We start from the raw sequence: 13,812 nt of genomic DNA, 5'->3' as shown, positions 1-13,812 counted from the left end.
TTATGGGTTTTGGCTTATACATATTTATTGATGTTTAGTTTATATGTACATTTGGGAGAAAGATGAATTGCTGTAGTATATCAGCACTAGAAAAATCATTTTGCTTATCTGTTTAGCTGAGATCCTACAAAGGAGTGCCCGAGAAGTTTTTCCTATTTCTTCAGTCACTTGGAATGTATCCCTCAATTTTAAAGAAATACAGTATCTTTATGATAATATAGTAGATCAAGGAACAAAGCCTGTTGTTTCTGTTTACGTTGCTACTTATCCTTTCATTTAGTATTCATCCTTCAGTATGTATCAATAGTATTTATTAATATTTAATATCTAACAGAACAATACAATACTGTACAGTATTTCGTTAAGAAATGAAGCATTTGAGGATAGTCTATCACTTACCCAAATAAGGTGTGCAGTAACTATGAGCATTCATTTTTAAGGATATTATGTTTGTTCTTCTGCATTTCCAATGAACGATAGGATGGTTACTGCTCAGGCTTTGTTTTTTCTGTTCTTAGGGCGAAAAGGCCAGGGATCGCCCTACTGAGAGTTTCAAATGGGAAAGAAGTGGTGGTGTGTAGCACAGAAGGGCCTCTACCTCAGTAAATAACGTTTCAATACTCTAATCAGCAATGAGCACTTGATATTCTAGTGTGGTTCTGTGTTGCTCAGTTGGTAGGGCATTGAGCTAGCAATGCCTGGATCGTGGGTTCGATTCCTGCTGGGCCACCCATATAAAAATGTATTAATTCACTGTTGTAAGTCGCATTGGATAAATGTGTCCGCTAAATGGCTTATATTATATTAGTACTACGTATGTGTACACTCCTAACTTTGTTGATACAGAAGATTATTCAGTTATTTTGTTGATAACTCTTGAGTCTAAAACCACAGATGCTCTACTGGTTTGAGGGCTAAGGATTGCTATGGAAAATCAAGAGCATTGATATACAGTATGTAGGCTATGTAGATAGTGGATGCGGCCCAAATGGGACTCTTTTGGGCTCTGATCAAAAGTAGTGCACTGTACAGTATAGGGAATAGGGTGCCATTTGTGAAGCACACTTAGTTGTAGATTTAGATCATGCTGAGACGTCTACCAAACTTTAGCCCACTAGCTGGGAGTAACAAGATTGTAAGACAAAATATTATATTTATTTATGCATAAATGTAACATCTCCTGAATTGTAAAATGTGCACAAGTGATACTGATACAATTACTTGAAAGCAAAATAACTTTAAATAGCATCTTTATTCAACCCTAACCAGTAAGGTAACGTTATTTATAATAAGGGTTACATGAAGAAAATCGGACCTCTCTGAAATGAAAATGGATGGCCCTCCATTCAGCAAAATATATTTTACCTAATCCCTGAACGCTTGAAAAAAAAAACAAGTGACCCTCCCCTATACCCCAAATAATAATTAAAACAAAGTGGATGGCAGAGAACATGTTTACTGTTTACCCTCACTTCTTGGACAGACCAGAGCTTTAGATATGCAGTTTTAAAGCTGTTCTTTGTCCTGTAAGCATTACATATTTTGATAGTGCACAGGGCTACGGGCCAGAAGGTTGTGGGTTCGCAGACAAACGTGGACAAGAGTAGAGGTGAAAATATCTCCTTTAAGCATTGCATGAATCAATCATTGTATTTGCAGGTCAGAGAAAAAAAATCATTTTATCATTTTATTTTTCCTAGCCACCGTGCTTCTACACCTGCATTGCTTGCTGTTTGGGGCTTTAGGCTGGGTTTCTGTACAGCACTTTGAGATATCAGCTGATGTAAGAAGGGCTATATAAATAAATTTGATTTGATAAACAGGTCATGCAATTATTTGACATATTAGTAGAACCTTTTTTAATACCACAAAAATTACCGAAATTAAAGGTTAAGAATGGACAGAGATGATAGGCCTGTGTTCATCTTATCATATTTCTCCAATGCAAAATCAGTGTGACTTGTTTGCAATGAAACTGTCCCTGTTTACAAATAATTGAATCTGAGATGTCATTAGGAATCTGAGCATGGTACTCTCAAGGGTTAGGCCTACCTTTCCACCCCAGACAGAGTAGGCCTACCAAAGCAGAAAAATAAGTGCTGTTATAGATAACTTTATATAATCAGATCCATTTTATTTTCCTCAATCTTAAGCATTTGCCATTTTCTTTAATAAAAAGTCAGCCTATGGCATACCCTCTCATACCCCCTCAATTTGAGTCTTGGTTTTAACTTAACAGCCCTTCACTGACATGGATGTAGGATATTTAAAGAGTGCATGGTGAGTGGAGGAATTGCCCGACAAACCTATGGATATAGGTCTACATCATGGGCAAAAAACATGAAGTTTTAGCAAGCTATCAAAGTTGACCTCCAGTAATCCTCATTTTCGTGCTCTCCTTCTCAAACTGAACAGAACATAGGCTATAGGCTAGTCTGCACTTCGTAGCCTATATGCTATGGATCATTTGATTGAGACCACAGTAAATAACCTATAGGTGTACTTGATATTGCCCGCCCAGAGGAGAATCAGAAATGAGGGGTGGCATCGGGCACACATCGATATATAGCCTAATAAGAAACTAATTCTAAAACACTGAGAAATGTAGACATTTTATCAATTACATGACCATCCCTGGACTAGACTTAAAAAAAATACTAAACCCGGCCCTTGACTGAAATTGAAAAAGCATGACCCTCCCCTATTTTCCTCCAGGTATCCATTATGTAAATGACGTTCCACCCCTAAAGGGAGACCGGGGTTGGTTGTCACAGTGCTTATTACTCCCAATCGAAATTGCGCTGTGTAATAATTTTAAGGATAGAGTGTGAATTCTTTGGAAAAAAACTCATCCACCTGGTTTATTCATGTTAGTATGACAAGACGTTCAGGTGAGGGGAATTTGTGTTTTTCATATAGTAACATTCAAAAGTTTGGACACACCTACTCATTCAAGGGTTTTTCTTTATTTTACTATTTTCTAGATTGTAGAATAATAGTAAAGACATCAAAACTATGAAATAACACACATGGAATCATGTAGTAACCAAAAAGTGTTAAACAAATCAAAATCCATTTTATATTTGAGATTCTTCAAAGTAGCCACCCTAGCCAAAAGTGTGACAACCAACCCGTTCTCCCCTACTGACCTGGAGTGTGGGATAGCTCAAAAATTGATATATTTATATAGTGCAGAAACGTAGTTTCATCCCACCAGATGATGACCAGGGCCGTATTCACAAAGCGTCTCAGAGTAGAACTGCTGATCTGTTAACAGGTCCGCCCTGTCCATGTAATGATATTAACTAGGATCTAAACAGAAAAACTGATCCTTAATCAGCACATCTACTGTGAGACATTTGTGAATAAGGGCCGTGATCCTTGCTGTCATTGAGAGTTATTATTTGTCAAACAGTCCCCACCACCACTACTTTCAGAGGGCTCTGGGGTGAAGTGTCCCCTAGGAACCGATCTAGGATCAGCTTCCTCTTCCCTAATCCTAACCATTAGTGGGGGAAATGCTAAACTGACCCAAGATCAGCATCTAGGGGCAACTTCACCCCACACCTTTTAGAACAGATGTTGCTTCGCTCCGGTTTGTCTGTTTGTTGATAACAAGGGATATACGAGTCACTTGAATCATTGCAATTATGCTGAACTCACTAATCTTTTCAATGCAAACAGTATGATGCTACTTTTTCCATTGGGTCATGTTTTGGCACAGTTGGCACAACATAATGGTTAGACTTTGAAAAAGTGCTGTCCTCGTCCATCAATTTAGTTTATCCTCTAAATCCTATCCTTCACTCATAAACCCAATAAGCTTTCAACTGGTAGAATACCATACAATAGAATACAATACAACCTTTATGAGGTGTTTGTTTTGTTCCCTGCTCATTTGATTACCATGATTGGTTGACGAGGGCCATTATCTCAACACTAGAATGTAATAGATTGATCAATACATGGAAACTAAGACTGTGTGTGCGTGTGTGTGTGTGTGTGTGTGTGTGTGTGTGTGTGTGTGTGTGTGTGTGTGTGTGTGTGTGTGTGTGTGTGTGTGTGTGTGTGTGTGTGTGTGTGTGTGTGTGGTGTAGATATTTTCTGTGGAGTGATTTTCTAAACCATTGATATATGTATTGTTCAAAACCAAGACATATAGCTGCAATACCAAAGGGGTTTCCTCTTTATAAATGTAAGTTATCTCACTGGGGAATAACTGTTAGTTGCTGAGCGACAAAGAGCTTTACATAGTCCTGTATTATTTTGAAATAATAAATATGTCTCTATCAAGAAATTGATAGCTCAAAAACAGATCCCAAGAAGTGGGATCCAATTATTCCAAATACTCTCATGTTGTTATTATAAAGACTTTAGATTATAGACACATTATCAACAGATTTTTCATTATTTACATAAGCAATTAATTGAATATCAAGCAATCAGTTACCTGTTAATCTATTAGAAACCTGAGCAATTACTTTCATACAAGTATTTGTGTACATGTATTTTTTCCTTCGTTTTTGTGCGTATGTGCCTGCGTGCGTGGCCCTGCAGAGGCTCCCTGTGTTGTGTTGGTGATGGAGGTGTTTATCTGTGGGGCTCTCCCAGGCTCACTGCTGTAATAAACAATAACCTGACATTAATCACACGGCGCGGCCCTAATAAATTATATCCACACATTAATCACATTAAAGTATTCACAATCAATGCACCTTCTCATAGAAAAACCTCAAAATAAATTGTGGTCTAAGTCACTGAGGCATACTTTATAGAATGGGACTGATAAATGAATAGAACCCCCATGGAATTGCAGCTTTATGTGGAAAACTGCAAGTGAGAATTTTCCCATTATATTACACTATTTTGCTCTAATTACTTTCACTTTTCCCCCACATAATACCGCTAGCTATGGCTTCAGATTCACAGAATATGCATTGTTTATATTGCCTATTTAACAACAAAATAAAGAACATTGTTCCTAACTTCTGCACACTGTTATCGTCTGGTGTTATCATGTGCTGTTAAACTCTAGGCTGTCTAAAATCACACCATCTAATTGATGCAATCATTGTCGTTTGGTAAAGGGAGTAATAACTTTGCCCTGGAAGGTTTGTCTTCTCTCTGAAGGAATCATGTGATTGATGGCACAGTTGAATAGTCAATTAGTCTAATTACTCCTGTAAGAGCATTTCTTTGTGGCCTCTGTCAATAAATGTGTGATTTGTTATCATGCTCCACTTATTCATTGGGATCACCGTGAGAATTAGCAAAGATCATTAGAGCTCTACATGCAGATAGGAACAACAGACAGAAGGAAACAGAAAAACACAACTATACCCAATGTTTCCAGTATGTTGTGCACAAATTGATAGATGGCCGAGTCATGGACTGGGGCCACATGGTTGATTAGGGTCATGCTGCCATGGTAACGGGAGCTTGGTGTCCTCCTCTACCCCTCTGTGTTTGTGTCTGCAGACCTTACCAGTGTGGACACTGCTCCCAGTCCTTCTCCCAGCCGTCGGAGCTGCGCAACCATGTCGTCACTCACTCCAGCGACCGGCCCTTCAAGTGTGGCTACTGTGGCCGGGCATTTGCAGGAGCCACCACTCTCAACAACCACATCCGGACACACACTGGGGAGAAGCCATTCAAGTAAGTAACAGTGAGTACCATTGCTTCCTCCAATGACACCATTACAGAAAGCACAATGAATGTTTATGGCACACTGTCTACTCCTATTGTCGCCCCCACCATTGCCCACTGTGTCTGAAAAGGCCTGTGATAGTTGAATACTGATATACACTTAAGGTTAGCACACACACAGGGCCAGAATACACTTATTAGATGAGGCCAGAGGTTTCACAATGCCTACATGGTACAAAAAAAATCACTTCAACTACACTGCAAATTGAAATATTTGCTCACCTTTTTTTGAGTGTATCTCAGTGGCAAGGCTGTATTTGAAAGTGGAATCCTCGTCTCTGCTACAGCACATATACTACTGGTTAAAAGTTTTAGAACACCTACTCATTCAAGGGTTTTTCTTTATTTTTACTATATACAACATTGTAGAATAATAGTGAAGACATCAATACTATGAAATAACACATATGGAATCTTGCAGTAACCAAAAAAGTGTTAAACAAATCAAAATATATTTTATATTTGAGATTCTTCAAATAGCCACCCTTTGCCTTGATGATAGCTTTGCACACTCTTGGAATTCTCTCAACCAGCTTCATGAGGTAGTCACCTGGAATGCATTTCAATTAATAGGTGTGCCTTCTTAAATGTTAATTTGTGGAATTTCTTTCCTTCTTAATGTGTTTGAGCCAATCAGTTGTTGTGACAAGGTAGGAGCCTTGAACTTTTAAAGTTTTAAAGCACTATGATGAAACTGGCTCACATGAGGACCGCCACGGGAATGGAAACCCCAGAGTTACCCCTGCTGCAGAGGATATGTTTATTAGAGTTAACAGCCTCAGAAATTGCAGCCCAAATAAATGCTTCACAGAGTTCAAGTAACAGATACATCTCAACATCAACTGTCCAGAGGAGACTGTGTGAAGAAGATACTTGCTTGGCACAAGAAATATGAACAATGGACATTAGACCTGTGGAAATTTGTCCTTTGGCCTGGACTCCAAATTGGAGATTTTTGGTTCCAACCGCTGTGTCTTTGTGAGATGCGGTTTGGGTGAACGAATGATCTCTACATGTGTATTTCCCACCGTAAAACATGGAGGAGGTGTTATGGTGTCGGGGTGCTTTGCTGGTGACACAGTCTGTGATTTATTTAGAATTCAAGGCACACTTAGCCAGCATGGCTACCATAGCATTCTGCAGCGATACGCCATCCCATCTGGTTTGGGCTTAGTGGGTTTATCATTTGTTTTTCAACAGGACAATGACCCAACACATCTCCAGGCTGTGTAAGGGCTATTTCACCAAGAAGGAGAGAGATGGAGTGCTGCATCACTTGACTTGGCCTCCACAATCCCCCAACCTCAACCAAATTGAGATGGTTTGGGATGAGTCGGACCGCAGAGTGGAGGAAAGCAGCCAACAAATGCGCAGCATATGTGGGAACTCCTTCAAGACTGTTAGAAAAGCATTCCTCATCAAGCTGGTTGAGAGAATGCCAAGAGTGTGTAAAGCAGTCATCAAGGGAAAGGGTGGCTATTTTGAAGAATATAAAATGTATTTTGATTTGTTTAACACTTTTTCAGGTTACTACATGATTCCATATGTGTAATTTCATAGTTTTGATATCTTCACCATTATGTAGAAAATAGTACAAATAAAGAAAAACCCTTGAATGAGTAGGTGTTCTAAAACTTTTGACCGGTAGTATATATCACAAAGCATAGGTATTGTTCTGCCATAGTCCACATAGCGAAATCCTTCCCAGCTAACCAATTTTGGTTCCCAGAATGTCCTGGGAACTTTTTATAACATTTTTATTTGGGGGGTGGGGGGGGGGGGGGGGGGGGGCGTTTCCTGGATGTATAACCAAAGGAGAAAAAGGAAATAACCAAAGGAGAAGCTTCAGGGGCATTTATGAAAAATGTTCTGTGTTAACTGGGCTCTGGCATGCCAGATGCTTCCCCATATCTCTGCCTGTCTAAATTGATGCTGTTAGAGATTTCTGTAATTAATTGGGCAAGTTAAAGGCTCACACAGGCTAATAGATTTCTGTTCATCTAATGGACGTTATATGCATGTGACCTTGTTGACTCAAAATCATAAACAAATGCTATTGGAACGGTCACCGTAAAGCACACCCTATTGTGCCAACATTAGCTTTAATACAGTCACATATTATATTACCCGGTCCTATAATAAGACATTGTAAATGCATTATTACTGTGCAATTAACTCTATTAAATGAAGTGAGATAAGTATGTCATGATTTCATACTGTACTCCACTCTTACAAAATAACAAAGAACCTGCTTGAGGACTGCTTGATATAAGTATCAACATTTACATGATTGCTAGGACAGCAAAATTGACATTATATGAGCGTATCCATCGATATTGAATTTTCATCTTATAGATACAGGTAACTGACAAAATAACAGAAACACCAACATAGTGTCTTAATAGGGCGTTGGGCCACCACGAGTCACCAGAATAGCTTCAATGCGCCTTTGCATAGATTCTACAAGAGTCTGGAACTCTATTGGAGGGATGCAACACCATTCTTCCACAAAAAATTCCATCATTTGGTGTTTTGTTGATGTTGGTGGAAAACACCGCCTCAGGCGGCGCTCCAGAATCTCCCATAAGTGTTCAATTGGGTTGAGATCTGGTGACTGACTGACACGCACACTCATGCTCTCTCACGCACACACACACACACTTTAAACCCCCTATGTTCAAAGTCACTGAGATCTCTTCTAGCAATGGTAGCCAAACATTTTTATACATGACCCGAAGCATGATGGGATGTTAATTGCTTAATTAACTCAGGAACCACACCTGTGTGGAAGCACCTGCTTTCAATATCATTTTTATCCCTCATTTACTCAAGTGTTTACTTTATTTTTGGCAGTTATCTGTATATCAGTGCATGGATCCATAGTTTTTCGCAAGCTTGAAAATGGGACGAAACTGGGATGAAATTGAATTTACAGCGGCTACTGTCCTCTCATCAATGTAGATAATAAATCCCACCAGATTGTCACCATGTAGCCAGGGACAGTGGTGTGAAAAGGTGACTGATTTGAGGCCGACCAATCAAGTAACGAATCAGCTTTCTAATAAGCAATCAGTGATACACAAATGTGTCATCAGCACTTCAAATGCTCCAGAGAGGAAGAGGCACACAAAGACATTAATGAATACACCACAGTAATCTTTAGCTAATCAATACGGGCTGAGTTATTTTCATTGAGCTGATATGCTTGATAGATTAAAGCTGGCATTTTCTGTTAGTCAGGAATGCGCACGTGTTTTCAACTGCAAAACGTCACTAAACGAATTCCGTGTAGTCTGCAACTTTGGCCCTTTCACTGGCTCTACTTTTACCTTAGGCACAAACAGCAAATTCAGTAAAACTAAGAGGACATTACCGCATATCTACCGCTTTTTACTGTTAGCAGATTGACAGAAACGGGTGCATCCTTGTCACAATCTGGAAAACATGATAGTAGAAGGATCTAGTTTACTGAAAGGGGTGATTCTCACAAATTGCTATGATGTAACTAATGATTAGATACAGTTAGTAGAACAGAATGCTATAAGAAGCTGTCCTTACAGAATTACTACTCTAGACACCAAGCCCCCTAACCAAGTGCATTAGCAGCACCCAGCCCCCTACATTGCACACGGACCCTTCTTTCTGGGATGCTAAGCACAATACTTCAGGAGAGGCTCTCTTTGATAGCCGGCCTACCGAAAATCTCTTTTTGTTCTCTATCTACTGGATGTGACAATGATGCGCGCCTTATCTAGACAGGCCCCTCGAGGGGGGCCCCCTCCTCTGAGATTATTGACAGGGCCCAATGTTGGGAGGCATTGGGGCCTTCGCCCATCATCGGCATCAAGGCCAGAGGACTAGGCTCCAATTACAGCCCTCTGGCCCAGTCAGATTCCCAGCCACTTTGGAGTGTCAGTTGCCATTAGGATGCCGAGTGATGAGGTGGCATGTACGGCTGGCCTCTCTGAGTCGTTTTGTGTTGTGTGTTCAGGTGCGAGAGGTGCGACAGGAGCTTCACACAGGCCACCCAGCTCAGCAGACACCAGCGGATGCCCAACGAGTGCAAGCCCATCAGCGGCGAGAGCAGCGAATCAATCGAGGTGGATTAGCTGATTGACTGGCCGGAATTAAACTGCAAGGAAAATCATGATTAAATGTCACGGACACTTAAACAAAACCAAAGATTTCCTCTGAGAAACTCTCAATCAGCCCCAGAAAACCAAAAGCAGTAATAAAATAAGTAAGATGTTAAGAGTTATTGATCTTGGCACAGAAAAGGGACCAGGAGGGGGAGGATGGGGGAGGGGAATGTTGGGGGGGGGGGGATGTTGAAGGGAGGAGAAACAATTATTTATTTATGACTGGGGAGTTATGGTTCTCAAAGAAGACCTGAAACTGGGACAGCAAAAAATACCAAAAATGTCCACTGTATGTAGCTTTATATCTCAGTTGTCTTATTCTTTGTATCCTAATACCAAAGGGAAAGGAATGTTGGGGGGAACTGTGAGGGTAGAACATGCCTCTACTGAGAATGCACATTTTCTCTTAAATTGCACCACGAAGCATGATTTAGGAGGGGACTGTGTTTCCACCACAAAAATAAGAAACTATCCACAGTATGAATTGTGAAAACTAAATTATATTTATCTTCTATTGCTCTCATGTCATGCTTCGGGCACTTTTTAATAATGATTATTTAATTGTTTCAGTTCAATCTGATGCTCCTAAATATAAGAATGGAGACTATTTGAATATTAATTTTGTGTAAAAAAAAAAAATACTATACATCTTCAGATTCTTGTTATTAAATGTAAAACTGATAGTTCACAGATTAAAATAGACATTTTGTCCAGAAAAAGAAGATGAGTTTTCATGGCATCTATTAAGAAACTACTGTATTTCAGGGCAATCATTTGTTTTAGATCCAGGTTGGAAATCAGTCAAATAACATCTGGTTTGTCCTTAATCTCAATGTATCAGTTATATCTGGTGATACCTATTTGTCACAGGCACAATTGTAAGCTTTCCTATACCTGTTTAATGGTGACATTCATTTTAAGATTCAAGGGCAAACTACATTATGATTTGAAATGTGCTGCATTTTTTTTTTTTTTTTTACATTGTTATTGTGATTGTTTTGTTCGTTTTACTACGCAATGTAAGTTCTATTTCATCTTGGATGTACATAGTCTCGTAACGATACACTTCTAACAGGTGAGGAAAAGCACGACAAAGCCCAAAGAGGTTTGAGCCTGAAATTAGAGCATTAGGAATGGATTCACTTTGAGACCAAGTCATCAGACGTGTTGATGCAAATCTTATCAAATCAAACTGGTTTATTGCTGTATTATTATGGACATGATGATTTGAGTTGAAATAAGCAAAGCAATTTAAAATCAGATTAAAAGAAGAAACGTGTATGATAATCATCTGTATATGACAGGGATCATCAACTAGATTCAGCCACGGGCCGATTTAGTTTTTTCTTGAGCGGATGGTCAGGGGGCGGAACTTAATTACAAATGATTTGTAGACTGCAAATTGACCGCAAGAAGCCCAAACAGATATAATATTTAACTAAAACAATCATTTCAAACCTTGCTTACATTTGTATACGATCACATATCTATCTATTATGTGTGGGGAATACTTTGGAACAGATTCCTAAAATTAAAATCACAGAGCTGATTTGCTGGTGTTTTCAGTCTTTTAAGTCAGAACTTGGGGGTCAGATAAAATCACCCACAGCCAGCCAGTTGGGGATCCCTGGTATATGAGAGAGACTTCTACAAAGTGTGTTAAACTCTGACTTTTCAACATTTGGACTCTTGTTTGCATGATTTCATCCCTTCCTTTTTTTGTTTTATAAAAAAGGGCTCAAACCATTCCTCTGTAGAAATTAAAACAGTGACCCAGTTTTGAATATTATCAATAATTCTATTGATGGTTTAATTCATTGCTTCTTAATCTGTTTTACTTTTGTGAATGTTTGTCATTTGTATATCAAATCACAATCATTATATTTTGTAATGTGTTAACATCACACTTATCGCCTATCACAGGTATAATCAGTTTATAGATGTAAAGGTATGGAACTTTGAACAATGCAATATCCCTACCGTTGCCCTAAGAATTAGTGGTATTATTTTAGTACTTTAAAAAAATGCCTGTGATATTTTATGGAGGACAATGTGCTATACTATTCTATCTAAAACAAATAACATTGAATTCGATTTTTTATCATGGGGTTTTGAAAAATGGCAATCGTCTCTGAAAACACGATACATCACTTCCAGCCATCACAAACCAGAAAGTCTGAAATGTTCTGTTTTTTCAACCATGATTTTCCTGTCACTTGATGTTTGTTCTTTACAAAGAGAGTCTGTGTGTTTGTGTGTGTGTGTTGGACATAGCGGTAAAGCGTTTTCTCAGATTCATCTTAGCAGGCGGTGATGTATCAGTGTGTCCGCGGGGTGTGCTCCCTGCCCGTGGCCCCTGCGTTGTGTGTCTGTAAGGTCACGTCCCACAGCGCCGCTGGTTCTAGTGCGCGGGCAGCTGTCGAGAGGTTATGGATCTGACCCGGAGAACATGAACTCCGCTTGCTCACACCGCCCCTGATTTATTAGGCCGTCCATACACCTTTCAAGCATGGCACTTTTTTTCTCTCTCAACCCCTGGCTGAAATCATCAAGTAAAAACAGAATTCAAAGCAGCTTTTTCAATAAACCTATCCACAAGTCTTTCCCCCTTCAGCAATGTGTGGGTGTTGCTGCTCTGAGACCTGTGCTGCTGTTAAAGAGAGCCTTTCATATGACTGAGTCAGGGTAAAACTGCTTTCATTTCCCATGTTGTCCATGCCACTCAAACAGAACATGTAAATGATTTGCAATGCTTATTTTGGCTCAACTTGCCCAATCTTATTTGGTGAGGATAGACAAGGTTAGGAATTGACATCTATATGCAGGTCTTTTAAGGCATTATAAACTCCTCACTTGGTTTAGTGCTGGTAAACACTGTCTGGTGGCTATATTTGGGACAGGATGGTATTTGAGTTCCTGAGCAGTCTGGACCCATATTCCAATAAAACACGTTAGAGTTGAGGATTAATGTTCTAAGTTGGGCATTATTTTGTGTTCAACTAAGTGGAATCAAAATGCCATTATCTCTGTTAGTGCAGTCAAAAATGGGATTTTCTACCGTTCAAATGTTTGGGGTCACTTAGAAATGTCCTTGTTTTTGAAAGAAAAGCTAAAAAAAATGGTCCATTAAAATAACAATTGATCATTAATACAGTGTAGACATTGTTAATGTTTTGACTATTGTATGGTTTTCTAATGATCAATTAGCCTTTTAAAATGATAAACATGGATTAGCTAACACAACATGCCATTGGAACACAGGAGTGATGGTTGCTGATAATGGGCCTCTATACGCCTATGTAGATATTCCATAAAAAATCTGCCGTTTCCAGCTACAATAGTCCTTTCATCATTAACAACATTAACAATGTCTACACTGTATTTCTAATCAATTTGATGTTATTTTAATGGACCAAAAATGTGCTTGTCTTTCAAAAACAAGGACATTTCTAAGTGACCCCAAACTTTTGAACGGTAGTGTATATAATAAGAGCTGTTTAAAAAGACTGCCTGACATTTCATCCTGTTGTGGTGGGATGGAGTTTTGACATCACCAGGTGGTAAATTAGTAAATAGACCAATAAGAGTTCCAAACCGCTCTGCCAAGAACAGCTAGTTTTCCCCTCCCCACCCAGACAACTCCCAGACAGTCCTAGAAAAAGTATTGCTTGAGTTATTTATCTTTGCTAAGGAGCAATTTTTGTTTCTTTTTCAACATTTTAATTAAAACTATTACATTAAGGTACTTAATTGTTACCCAGAAATGATTTAATATTGAGATAAAAACATCTGCGTTGGACCTTTAAGTCTGCTAGCAGTCAACTTTAACAAAACATCTTATCTTCACCCACTGGTGGGACACTTTAGCGCTTCACATCACCTGTATTGTCATAGTGTGTTTGGATTAGTCATATAATGGCCATATTTTGCCAGCTGTTTCCATTTTCCAGTAATAATCTTACTAGCT

At 39.1% G+C, this 13,812-nt stretch overlaps 1 protein-coding gene across 1 annotated transcript in view; it reads left to right on the top strand.

Moving 5' to 3' along the window:
- The window catches only part of prdm6 (PR domain containing 6), a 56,027-nt gene extending 46,212 nt beyond the window's left edge, over positions 1 to 9,815 (top strand). Inside the window, exons 7-8 of the mRNA XM_038998809.1 lie at positions 5,479 to 5,655; positions 9,698 to 9,815. Of these exons, the coding sequence (XP_038854737.1) occupies positions 5,479 to 5,655; positions 9,698 to 9,815 (295 nt within the window). The remainder of the gene's footprint in view (positions 1 to 5,478; positions 5,656 to 9,697) is intronic.
- Positions 9,816 to 13,812: the final 3,997 nt, after the last annotated feature.

The sequence above is a fragment of the Salvelinus namaycush genome, chromosome 1 (assembly GCF_016432855.1).
Source record: "Salvelinus namaycush isolate Seneca chromosome 1, SaNama_1.0, whole genome shotgun sequence".
NCBI lineage: Eukaryota > Metazoa > Chordata > Actinopteri > Salmoniformes > Salmonidae > Salvelinus > Salvelinus namaycush.
This window is presented reverse-complemented; position numbering and strand designations above follow the sequence as displayed.